The 17,243-nt window shown below is 40.1% G+C and overlaps 1 protein-coding gene across 9 annotated transcripts in view; it reads left to right on the top strand.

Annotated features, from left to right (window-relative positions):
* The first annotated feature begins 981 nt into the window (after nt 1-981).
* PLEKHA6 (pleckstrin homology domain containing A6) overlaps nt 982-17,243 on the top strand; it is a 258,135-nt gene continuing 241,873 nt past the window's right edge. For 3 of the 9 annotated variants that reach the window (XM_060772987.2, XM_060772988.2, XM_060772984.2), the window contains exons 1-3: nt 983-1,194; nt 2,033-2,109; nt 8,558-8,615. In XM_060772987.2, the coding sequence (XP_060628970.2) occupies nt 1,106-1,194; nt 2,033-2,109; nt 8,558-8,615 (224 nt within the window). In that variant the 5' untranslated portion in view covers nt 983-1,105. Of the gene's footprint in view, nt 1,195-2,032; nt 2,110-8,557; nt 8,616-17,243 lie in introns of all 9 variants that reach the window. The other 6 variants (XM_060772985.2, XM_060772991.2, XM_060772989.2 and 3 more) reach the window with 4 other exon arrangements.

Below are 17,243 nucleotides of genomic sequence, written 5' to 3'. Positions count from 1 at the left end.
CTTAAGACAGAGTTGATCCTTGTACTCCTCCTGTTGTTGCTAGACTCCAAGTCCTATCATTCCTCATCATTGGCTGTGCTGTCTACTAGGGCTGGTGGAAATTTTATGGCAACTTCTTGGAAGGCCACAAGATTTCCACCTGTGATCTAATGCCTCTCGCCACCTTGGATTCTGTACTGAAAGGAAGGAAGCAATCTTGAGAAATTTTACTAGCCCTATGACCCCATGTGTGGGGCATATTCCAGTATGTAGATAAACTGGCTTACCCAGTTCATGGCACAGAAGCTGATGGGATCTGTGGTGATGTTTTATGAAAGCGATCTGCCTCTGACATGCTTTGCTTTTTAAGGCAGAGGTTGGCTTTTTTCCTGGATTAATTTATACTGAGCGGCTGTCATTCTCCCTTCCTTATTGTGTTGAAGGAGACCGAAAACACTCAGCACTGATGATAAGTAGTCATTTATGACCTCTTCCTTCCCTCCCTTCATAGCAGCGGGGGAGTGTCTCAAAAAACCTCACCTTTCCTGGTGAATAAGCTTTAATTTGAGTCTGCAGAGAGAGAGAAGAAAATGCCTCCCAGGTGAGAAGCGCAGGCAAGTGAGGCTCTGCCAGCAAGGAAAAAAGAGGCCAGCAGGAACTCTCTTGCTCTTCAGTCTGAAGAGTTAATTTTGGATAATTAGACTGAGCACTTTGGCAGTGGAAGAAGGAAGCCGTTTTATGATTATTATTATTTTTTGGGGGGGGGGGGGCATTTTTAGATGACTAAAGCCACAGCTGGAGAAGCCCTTTTGTGGGTTCTTGCTTAGCTGATGGAAGAGCAACCAAGCCTGGAAAGGGTTAAGTAGACAGATGCTGGGTTTTTTTAAACTCCCTTCTGGGCTATTTGTGGCAAAACAAGAGTTTCTGTGGAAAAGGCTGTGCTGCCTGACCTCCCAGTGGGACTGGCTCAGGTGGGCTTAGTATTGACACTATGCTCACTCATCTGAGCTGTAGTCACCATCCTGTTTTGCTTTAAGGGGGCCGGGGAGAGAAGAGAAGCTTGAGATTTTTGGATACCTGGATTTCCCACTTCTTTCTTGGTGGAATTTGCAGTGGGGAAAGCTTGATGATGGCCACAGAGGATATCGACTGGCTAGACCTGCCTGGCAAGTGGACCTATGGAGTCTGCAAGGACGGAAGAATCTTCTTTATAAAGTATGTCCCATTCTTGCTCTCTTTTTGTTGTTGTTTTCTACTAGTTTGTCAGGTTTATAATGTCTGGAGATATGGGACAGTTGGATATGTGGGACAGTTGACAGGATTCCGTTTCCTATTTGTTTTTTTTCCTGAGAATATTAGTGCTTTGAATGGAAATAATTGAGTGCGCAAAAGTTGTTGCTTTGGACTTCCATAATACACAGCATTGAAGCTGTAGTCCAAAAACCTCACTTTGCCAGGGGCTTGTATATAGAAGTATTCCTTGCATAAGAATATCCTAAGAAATTCATGGGCAAACATAGATCAGCAGGTGATTAGAAGGCACATACACATATAGTCATACTTGCTGGCATGTCTATTCAGGAGTGAATTCCAGTGAGTTTGTTTAATTCTAGACTTTGTCACAAAATCAGCTAGGCAAGCGTACTCTTTCAATTTCTGCTCCCACGTCTGCATAGTAACACCCCTTTTTGGACTACAAGTCCCAGAATCTTCCACCAGTATGGACACTGTCTGTGCCAGTTGTAGAACTACATGGAGCTCCTTACAGGTGTATCAGATACATTTCCCTACCTTAGAGTGGGGGGAGAGAGGGTGGTATTTAGAAATATACGTTGTTGCACTCCCTTGTCTCACTACCAGTTTGTTACATAACCATAACTTTTTGGTGGTAGGTTTTAAAGTTGGGGACCTATATGAGGCACAGCATGAACTACACAAGTCTAGTTCACTTCTCTGTGTCAACTAGTCTTGACCTTTGAGTTGTATATATTGAAAACTATTATGATGAGTCTTCAAATGCCTTGGATTTGTTCGTGTTCTTTACCCTTTGCAGTGATGAATCAAAATCAACCTGCTGGCCACATCCAGGGAGTGGTTGTCCAATCCAGAGTGGGCATTTTACCTGGCAAGGTGAGAAGAAAACCTAACCTCATTATGCTTATTGCTTCTATTAACATAGTGATCTTCCTCCTGTTTTTCTCCCTTTTGTTGTGACCAGTCAAACATCTCTTGGCCCAAACTATCTCCACCTGATACTTCTCGGAGTAACATATGTCTCAAATCCAAAACTGGGTTAATGAATAATAATATAAAATACTATAGGGTTATAATTCATAAGGGAATGGTCTGGTTTTGTATTATATATGTAGAACTTTCCATGATGAGTGTTTGACTCTTGTTTACTTCGAGAAGTAGATCAGGAAATGGGCATGCAACATCATTTTAGGTAAGGATGTGCAAAATCCAGCTCTCCAGATGACAGACTAGTTTACATCAGACAAGAATGAGAAATGCTGAAAAATGCAGGGTTACACTAGCCCATTTCTGATAGAAACAGGCTCAATGGTGGTATTTGATCTCTGCCATGATTTCAACCTTATTAAAAATAACAATTTTCCCTATTTTCTACAGTGGATTTCTGAAGGAACATTCAATTACTTCATATCAAGCCCTGTGAGAGTCTTCTTGGTTTACATGCCTAACCAGATCTTGGAAAATCCAGACCAAGTCAAAGAAGAGATTCTGAGAGTTGTAGTCTGAAACAATAACAATACTGTTGTAACAGAAATATTGTTTTCTAATCCCAATCAGTACTTTTGCAGACATGCATCCTATCAGATGCTTGGGGCATTAGTGTCCAGTATGGATAACACTAAGAGGTTATGGGAGCCATTGTCCAAAACATATTTGATGGTAAATTTTTCCATTACTTTTTTTCATGTCAGGAGCTACTTGAGAAACTGCAAGTCGCTTCTGATGTGAGAGAATTGGTTGTCTGCAAGGATGTTGTTCAGGGGATGTCTGGATGTTTTTGATGTTTTGCCATCCTTGTGGGAGGCTTCTCATGTCCCCGCATGGGGAACTGGAGCTGACAAGCGGAGCTCATCCGCACTCTCCCCAGATTCGGACATCTGACCTGTCAGTATTCAGGCCTGCTGGCACAAGGGTTTAACCCGTTGTGCCACCAGAGGCTTCTGTTTCCATCACTGGACAAACCAGATTCCACAAGTCAGGTGGGCTCTTGATAAGAACAAGGTGTTCAACTAATGTGGTGTCTCAAAATTCTGGCTAAAGGAAGAAACTGTAATAGGATCAGCTGGAGTTGTAAACACCACATCAGCTTTATCAAGAATTTGGATCAAGCATACTTTTGGGGTGTGAGCAACAAGGGAACCCATCTTCCAAGGGATCCCAGCAACAGAGGAGCCTAGCTTTTCCAGCGCTATAGGCATATCTTTGATGCTTCGTTTCTCTTTTGCCTGTGCCTCATTCCTTGCACTATTCCAGGGTACCAAACTCCCACTGAATTTTGAAAACGTCTGGATTTATAGCAATCCACTTAAAGAAAGAAATAATCATACAATGCGATTCACATTGTAGGAACCATTACTTCCTTTTTATTTATCTTTCTACTTAGTTAAATTAGTATGTTGAATCAAGAGGTCATTAGGTCCAAGGGTCCATGCCAGTAAAGAAAATAGTAGCTGGAAAGGAAAGTTCCTCTCCTCCTCTGCCTCTTAAACTATCAAGTTTTAACCACAGACATTATTTGTGCAGGTCAAAAAATTTCTTGCCCAGATTTTTTTCTGTTTGTGTATGGAATGTATTGAGCAAAGACAGATAATGTGGTCAAAATACACATTCCATCCTAAACATGGATTAATGTGTTTTTATGACCTTTGAAATAGGCTTTGGACACAGGCATTTAAAAAACCTGGTGTGGAACTCAGAGACAGACAGTCAATAGAGGAGAGTTTAGAGGCCGATTTTCTGCCACTATAACACCCTGAGGGCTACACAGACTGCCAAAATACTATAAAGCTAACCAAACAGAGGTTTCTGGATATCGAGTTCAGGTTTTTTAAAATAAATATTTTCAATGTTAGGTAGTACAGAGCCACCAGCAACCTATTTAACTGGTGTATTGTCACTTTTGGAGGCTTCAAAGAGAGGCAATTCACACTGTTTTCTCTTGGCTAGAGAGAAGGGATTTTGGAGGGGTGGAAGCCTACAAAGAAAGAGAAAATGAAAGAAGAAAAAGAAAGCTGAGGGTGCATGGCCACTTTGCCCATTTCTGCAGTGGACTATACTGAGTTCTGCTTAAGACAGTATAAAGTGAGAAGTGCAGATTATCACCTATAAGCAGATTATCACCTGCTTAAGACAGTATAAAGTGAGAAGTGCAGATTATCACCTATAAGGCCCTACACGGTTAGGGTCCAACCTATCTTTGTGATCACATCTCCCACTATGAACTGGTGTGGGCTCTAAGATCTGCTGGGGAGCCTCTCCTCTCGGTCCTGCCTCTGTCTCAAGTGCAGTTGGTGGGGACGGGAGAGAGGGCCTTCTTGGTGGTGGCCCCCAGCTATGGAATGCCCTTCCCAGGGAACGTAGGCAAGCCCCACACTACAGCCCTTTTAGAAAAAGTTCTTTCTACAAGCTTTTCATCATGCTTAAGATTGCAGCCAGACCACTATCTTTAGCCTGGGAATGTTAAATTGATTGTATGAATCTTTTAATTAATGACTATTGTCATATTTATTGATTTTATTGCTCTTGTTAATTTTATATGTTTGGTTTTAAATGTGTTATTAGTTTTAATGTTGTTTTATTATATTTTATGTGTTGTATGGCACCATTGTATGTTTGTAAGCCACCCGGAGTCCCTATGGGAGATGGCAGTGGGGTATAAATAAAAGATTATTATTATTATTATTATTATTATTATTATTATTATTATTATTATTATTATTCTGTTTTGCTTTCCTTTCCAATGTATGACAACCTTAATGCATCCCTATTAAAGGGTTTTCCTGGACTGAGAACTTGTGACTTGTCCAGGGTAAGCCATGGTGGTTTCATGACCAAAAGGGTTTTCAAACCCTGGTCTCCAGAGTTGTAGTCCAACGCTCAAACCACTACACTATACTGGCTCTACCAATAATTTTTTTCTTGTTTCTATTAAGGCTTTGAGATGTCTAGAATCTGTTGACATGAATGTAAAACATGTATGCTTTCTATCAGTTTTACAAGCCACTTAAAAGAACAACACATTCAGGCTTTCATGTAGTGATGTAAATATCTGATTGAGGGTGAATAATTTCCACAGTTTCCTCCCTGCTGTGGAGAAAACATTTTTTTTTTTGCAGTTCTCACCTGGTAGATTTCAGTGTTTTGTGAAATTATTCTGTGAAATTATACATGTGGGTTGGCATGTGTGTGTGAATCATGCCTTTTTGCATGAAAGCCCACTTTTTTTTGGTAGACATGCATTTTTTAATTGCAGGATTGTTGTTTCAAGCACACGAAACAACCTTGCACAATAAATATCTTCCACCCCTCCCTCCCCTTTTTGCATACAAGATTGTTATTTTCTGTGGACAAAATAAAAGTCTTGCCCAAGAAAAGCAGAAAGGAAAAAAGTATAGCTGATATGGTCTAGCATGGTACTTTTTTTTTTTTTTTGTCGTATCAGGAGTGACTCCTCGTGTGAGAGAATTGGCCGTCTGCAAGGACGTTGCCCAGGGGATGCCTGGATGATTTGATGATTTTATCATCCTTGTGGGAGGCTTCTCTCATGTCCCCGCATGAGGAGCTGGAGCTGATAGAGGGAGCTCATCCACCTCTCCCCGGATTCGAACCTGTGACCTGTCGGTCTTCAGTCCTGCCGGCACAGGGGTTTAACCCACTGGGCCACCAGGGGCTCCATAGCATGGTACTACTCTACATAGTTTTAATATATATTTATTAACTATTTTAATATATATGAATGCATTTATTATGTGTTTTATTTCATGTTTGGCATTTAATTGTTGCCTGTTTAGATGCGATTCTGAGTCCCTCCTCGGAGGAAATAAATAAATAATAATAATAATAAATACATAGTGGTCTCTGGACCATGGGCTAGCAGGATTGGGCAAGCTTCCAAGAAAGAAAAGAATTATACCCAATGGGTGCAATTTCAGTGCAAATCCTTGGCATACTGGGACAAAATAACTGCTGGTCCCCCACATCAGAAATCCTGAGAAATATCAGCACAAACTATTCAATGTGTCAACATGTGCCATGAATATGAGCATGGATTAGTGCTTGCTAAAGACTTGGCCTATTCATATTGTATGGCTGGGTTAGTGTGTACAAGTTATTTACATTGGCTCCTGTGTGAAAGGCTGTTTCAATAGGTCCAGGAGTGGAAAATATTTGGCTTTACAGATTATGTTTGACTGCAACTCTCATGATTCCATTGTCTATGCTATCTATTGCTGATAGGGATTGCAGTCCAATCATATATGGAGAGTTGGCTTGGATTAAGATGCACAATTTATCAGGGATTATCAATATGATATCATCCAGATTATATTTTTCTACCAGTTCCTGTCAGCTCTAACCATTAAAAACATTTGGAGGGCAACAGGTTAACTACCTCTGCTCTCTTGGTATCCACATAAGCAAAATACCGTATGGGCAAAATATTCTGCTAATGAGGGTTTTGAAAGATTCCCATTCCAATATGGTTCCACCATGGCTGTTTCCATTCTAATTTATGTGACCCTGGAATTCATTGTTCATGGAGAGGTGCTTGAAATTCTCATCCATAGAGTTCTAGTGCTTCACCAGACTACAGAACTAAAGGTTCCATAGGAGGTCGCCATCGAAGTTAATGTGGAATGATAGTGCTCTAATTGTATAGTGTGAAAGAGCCCTTAAAGTCAAATTCTCATGGTTTGAGTTGGGAGGGGAGAGTGCTGAGACTGGTTTCAGGTGAAATTTCTTGAGATGCAACATTCCACACAGTTGGTAATGAGGTTTCTAGCAGAGAAGCAAGAGAGCTGCCAGACAGGATGATCTCCTACATCAGGAATCCCACTCCCTCCCTCTTCAAGAGCTCCTTTCTGGAGGGAAAAATCTCTCATTCTTTTTTAATGTATCTGGTGAAGTTTGTGGGAGTGGATTGAAAACAAAAAGTTATCTTTTTAACCTTTCAAGATTTCATTAATAGAAGGTTGATGTTCATGATCACAGACTCCATTTTGAAGACAAACTAGATTTAGAGTCTTACCACTAGATTTAGACAAACTAGATTTAAAGTCTTGTGTATCAGAGGAATAAAATAGTCCAGATTCTACTCCTCGGTTGAAAAGCATATGAAATTATAACAAAAGGCACACTACTGTCTTTGTCAACATTATTAATAGTAGCATTAGTATCACCCATCTTTAAGTATACAAATCATTTCAAACTTTAGAGTGATATCAATATGCAATACAATTGCCTATCCTTATCCATAGGTTCTGGATCCATCAGTTCATCCATTCATGGCATGCATACACATATTCTTGCCCTTTTATATAAGGGGTGCCATTTCAGTGCACCATTGTATATAATGGTGATGGTGGTGAGTCCTGAAACCATGTTAGATGAGCAGAAACATTTTGAACCTTCTAGAGACTTTCTGAAATTTATCTAAAGGTGTTTTTTCCCTCTTATTCTTGACAACAAAGGTACCAGATATGTGTGTGTGTGTGTGTTACACTGATTACTTGAATGAGTTTAATTCTTATGAGTCTCTGATTTTTGTCGTGTCAGGAGCAACTGCTCCTGTTGTGAGAGAATTGGCCGTCTGCAAGGACGTTGCCCAGGGGACGCCTGGATGATTTTTGATGTTTTATAATCTGTGTGGGAGGCTTCTCTCATGTCCCCGCATGAGGAGCTGGAGCTGATAGAGGGAGCTCATCCGCCTCTCCCCGGATTCGAACCTGCGACCTGTCGGTCTTCAGTCCTGCCGGCACAGTGCTTTAACCCACTGCGCCACCGGGGGCTCTGATGCAAATCTGCTATTAGTGCCACAGAGTTTGCAAATTGGAGGATATCCATATAGGTTCTGGATATCTTCCCAATCATCCCTAATAGGAAGGATGTATTAAAAAGAATAAAACTGGAATCTTGTTTGTTAATCTCTACTAATAAGGACTCAGTTGGTTCTTGAAAGGTAAATCAACACATGGATATAACCAATTGGTTCAATGGGTCTAGTGTGGTGTGTATGTTAAAGGTAGCCAGCACAATTACCCTTTATGTCATTCCTGATTTCAAATTTCACAGTCTGGAAACACTATTTTTAATTTTCAGAAATGAAAAACAAAGAGGTTCAGTCATAGATAACTTGCATAACCTGTGCTCTAGCCATTGGTGTGAAGAAATGTTTTGCTAGTAAGCTGTATAGATGGCCTCCTTTAATGATTTCCCCAGAGTTCCATAGGAGCAGCGCCAAATAGGGTTGCTCTCATAACAACCTGAAACAAAAGTTCATCCAGTTCTGATGAGTACATGATGTCTGCTTTTGTTACTCTCTTTTTAGAGCTGCCCAAAGGTTGGGAGATGGATACAACATCCATTGGAGCTATATATTTTGTCAAGTAAGTGGCTAATGTTTGGTTTAAACTGAGATGATGATCCTGTGTTATCCAAGTGGTGCCCAATGGCTAAAAACATAATAAGAGTGCAAAGATGATTTACCAAGGGGCACTAAAAGTGTTCAAGCACACTTAATAAATTGGAACTGGAAACTAAGACTACCATCTTGTATGTAATGTTTTAGGATTATGCTGTATTGATAAAAGTGAGACTCGATTCTGAATGGAGGAGTGTAGAACTAGGCTGCAAGTACGTATGTCTTGACTAGTTAGGCAAGTACAATATAATGTTGTATTGATTCCTTTAGATTAGGTATACAGTATTTTGGGCAAGCTTATTGTACTTCATATAATACAATATTGCTTATTTTAATATAGTTCTTAATTGAACATGCCCCCTCCCAATAAAGGATTCCATTGTTAATCAAGGTAGACTGAAAATGCTTTTAAAAGCCAGCTAGTAAAGTTCTAAAACACAAGAAATAGAATAATAAAACTTCTTAGTGTAAGGCCAGCTTTCCTCCTTCATTTTCTATCTTCCTAAGTAACATTGTATACTTGAGTGGTTTCAAAAGCATCCCTTCTAAAACACTTGACTTCAAACATAATTCTTAGAAAGTTATTCCCCAAATTTCTTGTGTTGATACTGGAGGTGCATTGTTGTTGAAAATGTATTTGATATTCACTCACACCAAAGAAATGTACAATATTACAGTTGTTGGTTGCTGCTTGGTTTGTCAAACTTGTAAAGTGCAGCTTCTGAAAGTGATGCTACCTGGCTCAATCTTTGCATCCAGAACTTGGAAGCATTACTTTTTAAGACTATAGTTCTCAGACCTCATCACCTTTCCCTACTGCAAAATACTTTCATTATATTACTCAGAGCTGTAATAAAGCAGTGTAATGGAATAAAGCAATGTAACAGAAAAATGGCCAGGTTGACAAGCTGGAAAGTGTCCAGAGGAGGGCGACTAAAATGATCAAGGGTCTGGAGAACAAGCCCTATGAGGAGCGGCTTAGGGAACTGGGCATGTTTAGCCTGAAGAAGAGAAGGCTGAGAGGAGATATGATAGCCATGTATAAATATGTGAGAGGAAGCCACAGGGAGGAGGGAGCTAGCTTGTTTTCTGCTTCCTTGGAGACTAGGACACGGAACAATGGCTTCAAACTACAAGAAAGGAGATTCCATCTGAACATTAGGAAGAACTTCCTGACTGTGAGAGCCGTTCAGCAGTGGAACTCTCTGCCCCGGAGTGTGGTGGAGGCTCCTTCCTTGGAAGCTTTTAAACAGAGGCTGGATGGCCATCTGTCAGGGGTGATTTGAATGCAATATTCCTGCTTCTTGGCAGGGGGTTGGACTGGATGGCCCATGAGGTCTCTTCCAACTCTTTGATTCTATGATTCTATGATTCTATGATTCTAGGTTGACTCTCATGTTGTTACCTCCCAATGGAATCAGGCACATGATAATAAAATTATAATCATCTTTTTGAGAAGCAGGTGACAGCCATTGGAGAAACCAGGATGCTGTATGAGATAAACCAGAATGGGTTGTGTTTTCTAATTAGGTGTTGGAGAAATAATCTCTCTCTTATTCTGTTATTATTTTCTTTTCCACCACTCCTTGTTATTGAAAATAAAATTTGGGGCAGGAAAATAGCAATAGTGGCTGCTAGTATCATTCAACAACAAATATCTGGAAGAAAGGGAAAGCTCTCCTATATTTTAAAACAACATGGTAATAATATCATCACTTGTGTTGGCATCTGATATAATTATAATCCTGTCCAGTTGGAACTTGGTTTCTTCCCACACCTCCCCAAATTACTCATAATACAGAATGCTGGGTGTATGCTGCTCTGCGCTGAGTAGTTAAGTGTTGGTGCCCAGAAGAGGAACGTGTTTTATATCTCTGGCCAGTTGCTTATAATATGTTGATTTCTTGTCTGGAAAGAAAGATATAAAGTAAGAATTTCTTTAGAGTGACACAATAAAAAAGTTGGGTTTTTCTTTTCTTTTTTTTAAAAGGGTAACTGTTATGATAACTAAACAAATGCTTAGAGCTGTGCATATCTCACAACTGTCCTGATTTAGCAAGGACAGTCGTATTTAATCCCTTGTCATGGTACTCTTTTGAATGATTATAAATGTTCACATTTCTCTCCTCCTCCTTTCCTACTTTGTCCTTCAATTGCTCCAAACTGACTTCAAAATGGAAAAATTGTTTGCAGTTAGCTAACTCATAAGAGGGAGAGGAAGAGGTGAAATCTTGTCCTCGCCATAAAGCTTTAGACAAACACAAACTCCTGCAGCCTCTTCCATCTTGTGTGTTTTCCTCACTGAAGGTTGGGTATCCCTTCTTTGGAAACCTGAAATACTTCAACATTTGAAATGGTCCTTATGAAAAGCTGAGATAATTATACCTTTGCTTTTTGAGGCTTCCTTGTATGCAAACTTTGTTTCATGCATAAACATATTAAAGCATACAAAATTATCTTCAGGCTTAGTGTATATGATACATATGAACAGAAAATGAATTTTGTGTTTGGACTTGGGTCCCATCTCCAAGATTATGCATGTATATGTAAATGCAGGCACCCCAAACATACCCCATTTGAAATCCAAAACACTTCTGGTCCCAGACACTTTGGATAAGAGATTCTCAGTCTATAATCATTTTTGCTACCTTGACCACACTCTAATATTTTTTGACTGGATTTGTTCCAGTTTTTTACCTTTGAAATGTCGCAGGGTATGTAACTGCATCAGATTTAAAAGTTTCCAAGGCCAACCTCTGCCATCTGATATAAAGTAGGGGAATATCAGAAAAAAAATGGCCACTTAATATTTGTTATTCTCAATTTGTGGAATATCCTTCTTGAGGGCTTTCATTTAGCACTCATATTACTATCTTCTTGATGCAAGGTAAAAATTCTCATTGTCTTCTAGGCTGTTCAAATGCCTTGCTTTCAGTATTTCTGTTTCTTTGTCATTTTTATCTTATTTGTGTAAATATTTATGAACCTTATCATCTTATGTGAAAGCCCCCCACAGGAAGGCAGGGTATGTGGGGTAAGCAGCTCTCTTTCAAGTAAAACAGTTCATAGAAAAAGATAATGGTTAAGCCTGTCATCCATGGTGGAATGAGATGCTAATGGCTGAACTTCTTTCTATGCAATTCCTCTCAACATCAATGAACCTGGATTAGCATTGCCAGGGAGCTACTTAAGGGGACAAATGGCCTTTGAACATCTACTAGCTAAGGCTGGCCAGAGATCAAACACAATCCCAAAGGGAGCAATTGCACCGGCAGGAAATCATGTCATCTGTTCATACAATAAAACCTGATCCTTGATGGTGGATTTTCACTATAGTTACAACATTCACAAATATAAGAGCTGGTTTCTTGTTTTTCCCAATGGACATACACTCTGTGTGCACATGCATAAGTTTGTAAGAACATTTATTGCATGAAACCTCTTAGAATTTCAAGCTGCGACCAAACTAGCAGGGGAATTTTGGAAATTGGCTCCTATGGAAATACTTGTCTCAAACTCTGTTATGCATAGTCATTAAGACTGGAACTTTTCAAATTAGTAGTACTAGATTACTGATTAATTATTGAATTGGCAGCTCACTAGATTACATTGCTTCAACTACAATTTCTCTCTCTTTCTGTCACACACACACACACACACACACTGGCTTACCTCACAGTGTTGTTGTCAATATAATGTAGAGAGAAATAAAGCCATATATGATGCCTTGAAGTCATAGAAAAATAGTAACTAAATAAGAAACAATATGTGAGGAAAAAGGGGATGTTGCTATTCAACAATATAGTATAACCACCTTATCCATGGATTGGATGTTGCTATTCAACAATATAGTATAACCACCTTATCCATGGATTGGATATCCTTGGTTTCACTTAATCACATTCCAATACCTCTCTCCCCCCCCCTCCCCCCAAGAAGTGTTTGTGCCTCTCCAGGACCTCCAACGTGATTCTTTGACATGTTTCCAGCCCAAATATAGTCAAAACATAGGGTTTTTTATCCACTGTTTCAGATATGTCATGAGGATGCAAGGAATCTACTGTATATTTTTTAAAAAACATTAAAATCAAGAGGTGCTGTTAAATACAGTAGAGTCTTGTTTATCCAACCTTCACTCATCCAACGTTCTGTATTATCCAACGCAGTCTGCCTCCCACCCTGATCCACAGTTGTTTCAATACATTGTGATGTTTTGGTGGTAAATTCGTAAATACAGTAATTAGTGCACAATGTTAGCGTGCATTGAATGGCTTTTTCTGTCCATTTGTTGTAAAACATGATGTTTTGGTGCTTAATTTGTAAAATCATAATGTAATTTGACATTTAATAGGCTTTTCCTTGATCCCTCCTTATTATCTAACATTTTTGCTTATCCAACATTCTGCCGGCCAATTTATGTTGGATAAGCAAGACTCTACTGTTTTAATAGCTTGGAACAAAATAGTAAAGAAGCCCTCCGGTGCTCTGTAAAGAAGGAGGATCTGCAATGCTGTTAATTCTCTTTTTCAATGTCACATCCCTTCTCTATTCAAGCTTAGAAAGGCAGGGAAATGCCAGTATCTGCTGGATTTTCACCCAAGAGGGGAAACTTGCCCACTAACTAAATTCAGCAGCATGATATTGCTATCAAAGTGTGTTGCATGACCAAGAGATCTAGTATGCAGAGGAATAATCCTTGGGTGGTCCATAGCCATAATATAGTAAAATCCTAGTTTCTAAATTCATATTCATTAAAATTAGGAACTAAAAAGGTGTGTGTAACATGTTCTGGATTCCAGGACAGTGCCTTCATGCTCTTGATTTGGTCTCTCTGCATGTAAAACCATTTCCCACAAGGTGGTGCCAAAGCTTACGGCAAATGTTCAATGGATTGGTAATGCCAGTATAATTCTCTACCCATGTCATGTAGTGTCAAGAGATCTGCCTCTAGCTCTTGGTAGGGTATTGTGTTGAATCATTTTCCTCAGCATCTCCAATGCAGATTATCAGAAGTAATTTCTGAAAGTAATTTATTTATGTAGTCATTACAGTAGTTTAAAAGTAATTTATTGATTTCAATGGCTAAACCAGGCATGGACAAACTTTGGCCCTCCAGGTGTTTTGGACTGAAGTTTGCCCATGCCTGTGCTAAACAGTAACTTGCTACATTGCTCATAATACTTGTAACATTCTTGTCAAAATGCAAACATGTCTTTTAAAAGCACAGAGGTGGGGGCGGGGAGTGGGTGGGACTTGGTATCCTTTTGGGTTTAGTTCCAGGACCCACCTCCCATGGATACCAACATTAATTGAAGTTCAAATCTCATTATATACAGTGCTGTAGTAAAATGGTGTCCCTTATATGAAGTGACAAAATCAAAGTTTATTTTTTTAAAAAAGCAAACCATAGATGTCTGAATTCATGGGTGCAGGATCCATTGATATGGAGGGCCAATTATAATGTGTGATTTATTATACCAATAAAGTAAGTTGATTCCTACTTATGGAATCAAGAGAAACATGATCTTCTTTAACAGGCCCACCCCTGGTAACTCATTATACAACCTGTTACGTCTGAGCACTGCTATAAAAGTGTTTGGACATCTAGGATGCCATCATCGTGTCATACAGCATTAGTTGAATCAGGATGTTACTTTGCCTTGTTTTCTATTCACCTTTACTGTCACATATGATACTCCCTACTCCAGTATTGAAGAGGCATTTTGAAATGTTAGGACGTGGAAGCATTTTTCCAAGTCCTAACCCTGTGAGAACATTTAAAACAAGCTGAAGTGGAATTAATTCCTTAATTCTCATCTTGAATTGGCATCATAATTTCATCATGGAACTGTTCCAGCAGCTACAGTCCACTTTGGACAATTGCTGACAGCTATTCATTATCTGCACCTCATGTTTATTTATTAGTTTTTTTATTTACCTTATTTATACCTCGCCTTTCTTACCCCAGGGGAGACTCAAGGCGGCTTACAAATGGCACCTGCACAGTGCCTCAGACATACAAAATTCAATCTAAAATGGTTTGGATTAAAATTACAAAATAATAAACATGATTAAAATACATTCAAGGTTAAAACAAACCATCCAGAGTTCAAGGTCTAAAGCCATTCCATGATCAATTGCATATGATTCCACATTAAGATTACTGCACTGCCTTATTTTTCAAAAGCGTGCTCCGAGAGCCAGGTTTTGACTCTTCTCCTGAAGGCTAATAGGGAGGGGGCTAATCTGATGTCACTAGGGAGGGAGCTCCACAACTGAAGGGCCACCACTTAGAAAGCCCTGTCTCTCGTCCTCACCAACCATGCTTGTGAGGAAGGTGGGACCGAGAGCAGGGTCTCCTCAGATGATATTAGTCTCCAAGCTGGTTTGTAGAGGAAGATACATTTGGACAGGTAGCATGGGCCGGAACCGTTTAGGGCTTTATAGACTAAAACCAGCACTTTGAATTGTGTTCGGTAGCAAACTGGCAGCCAGTGGAACTGACATAACAAGGGGGTTGTGTGTTCCCTGAATGCCGCTCCAGTGAGCAACCTGGCTGCCGCTCGCTGGACCAGTTGAAGCTTCCAAACAGTCTTCAAAGGCAAGTGCCTCCATATTATTTGACTAGATGATACAGATAACTAATTTAAAATAATAGAGGAGATGTAATCTCTTGGGGTGGAGGTGCTTCTTTTTGTTTTAATCCAACATATCCAAAAACATTGGCCTAGACATTTCCAGAAGTGAAATTTCCTTTGCTTTTATCTATGCTGGAACTGAAGGGTAGGAATTGTGCAACCCTCTAAATGTTGCTGGACTACAACTCCCAGCATTCCGCTGCATGACTATCCTGGCTAGAGCTGCTGGAACCGGCAGCCACATGATATCTCAAAATTCTGCTGACCCAATAACAAATATACTCCATTATGTTTAAAATGATGTACAATACTTTCTTATTTTTAAAAGATAGATTTGGGTGGCATGCAGGCCCGTAGCCAGGATTTTGTTGGGGGGGGGGGGGGGGGTGCTGAGTCTGAGTGAAAGAGGGTCTACCCTAGCAAACCTTTTGTATCGTTACCCCAATACCCCCATGCATATGGGATATATTGAGCATGGTGATCAGATCATGATATGAATAAACATAACAGTTTAAATAATGTACCAGTAAGGCCTTCTCGCGGACCACCATGAGAATTTGGGGGGGGGGGGCGGATGCCTGGTGGCATGTATTGCAAGTCCTTTCCATCCCTCCTTAGTCCATACATAGATAGATTTCATGACCAAGTTGGGAGAGGAAGAGTTAATTTCAGGCTTCAGCTTTGTTGTCAGGTAGGAGGGATTTGGCAATATGGGCCACAGTGAAGCATTCAGTGAAAGCCAGTCCCCTCCCATCATCCCCTAAAGCTTTGAGGAGATTAAAGGCTCAAAAGGGGTTATTTTCCTCTCCTGTCACCCCTCCCAACCCTTATCCATCTGTGGCATCAGGCTCTTTACCCATTCAGAAGCTTGATGCCAGCCATAGACAGGAACCCAATGCACTTTGAAGTATCCTTGTCAGTACTGTTCCAGCTCTTCCTGGTGTTATAACATATTTTGGATGCCTCACTCTGGGTGGTCCGGGGTCAAATTCACCCACCAGAGAAATTGTATAAAGGACAATAGCCACACCCCTTGCCTATTTAACAATTTTCTATTTCTGGTTATAGGACAAAAAGATAATGTAGCCTCCATGCCAGAATTGCAATCATGTCATCAGCATGAACTGTGCCTCTATAGCAATGCCAAACCAGATCTGTATCAGCTCTTTCAGAGACCGCAGGCAAAAAATAAGTACCAGCAGCAATGATAACAGAAAGGGCCATAGTCCTAGTCCTGGCAGGAGAAAAAACATTCTCTTCATCAGCTTTGCACACATATCCCCAGGGGTTTGCTCTGCTTTGCTCAGAAAAGTGGAACAGGGACTCTATCTAACAGCTTCAGACCAGAGTGAAGTTGCTATTTTGAACTGTATTTCCCAGAAGTCCCCAGCTAGCATAGTTTTCAAAAAGTATTTATCTCTCCCGTTCCAAACTCGGTTTTACATTAGCGCTATGAAAATAGCTCTGTATCTCACCTCTATGTTAATTTCTTATGTATTCTGTTTTCTAACCTGGTTCTGCCAGTTTCCCCAACTACAGGTTCCACATACTTATTGAAGGTTGAAGCAGCCTATGCACAACGTGTTATCATAATCAAAATCTGGAAAAATTACTCTTTTGGACTACAGCTCCTAGGATCTCCTAACCAGCATGGCCATGCTGTCTGGGGCATTCTGGGAACTGAAATTCAGGATTACTTTTTGTGGCTCTTGACTTTGTGCTATGAAAATACAGTTGCACAGGCTCTCTCCTAACCCCTGTTTGGGAACAGGAGTCACACATGATATCCTGTATTCAAAATTTGGGGAAAGATTATAATAAAAACTGTTTCTCTAGGTCCATCAAGATATTGTAATTAGAAATGAAGGACTCTGCCTTGTCCTGAATCAGGCCACTGTGAGTGGTAGTCATGGAGTAGCAGATCTGCTCTGGTTTTAGTATGGAATGTAGAGCCC

The sequence above is a fragment of the Anolis sagrei genome, chromosome 4 (assembly GCF_037176765.1).
Source record: "Anolis sagrei isolate rAnoSag1 chromosome 4, rAnoSag1.mat, whole genome shotgun sequence".
NCBI lineage: Eukaryota > Metazoa > Chordata > Lepidosauria > Squamata > Dactyloidae > Anolis > Anolis sagrei.
This window is presented reverse-complemented; position numbering and strand designations above follow the sequence as displayed.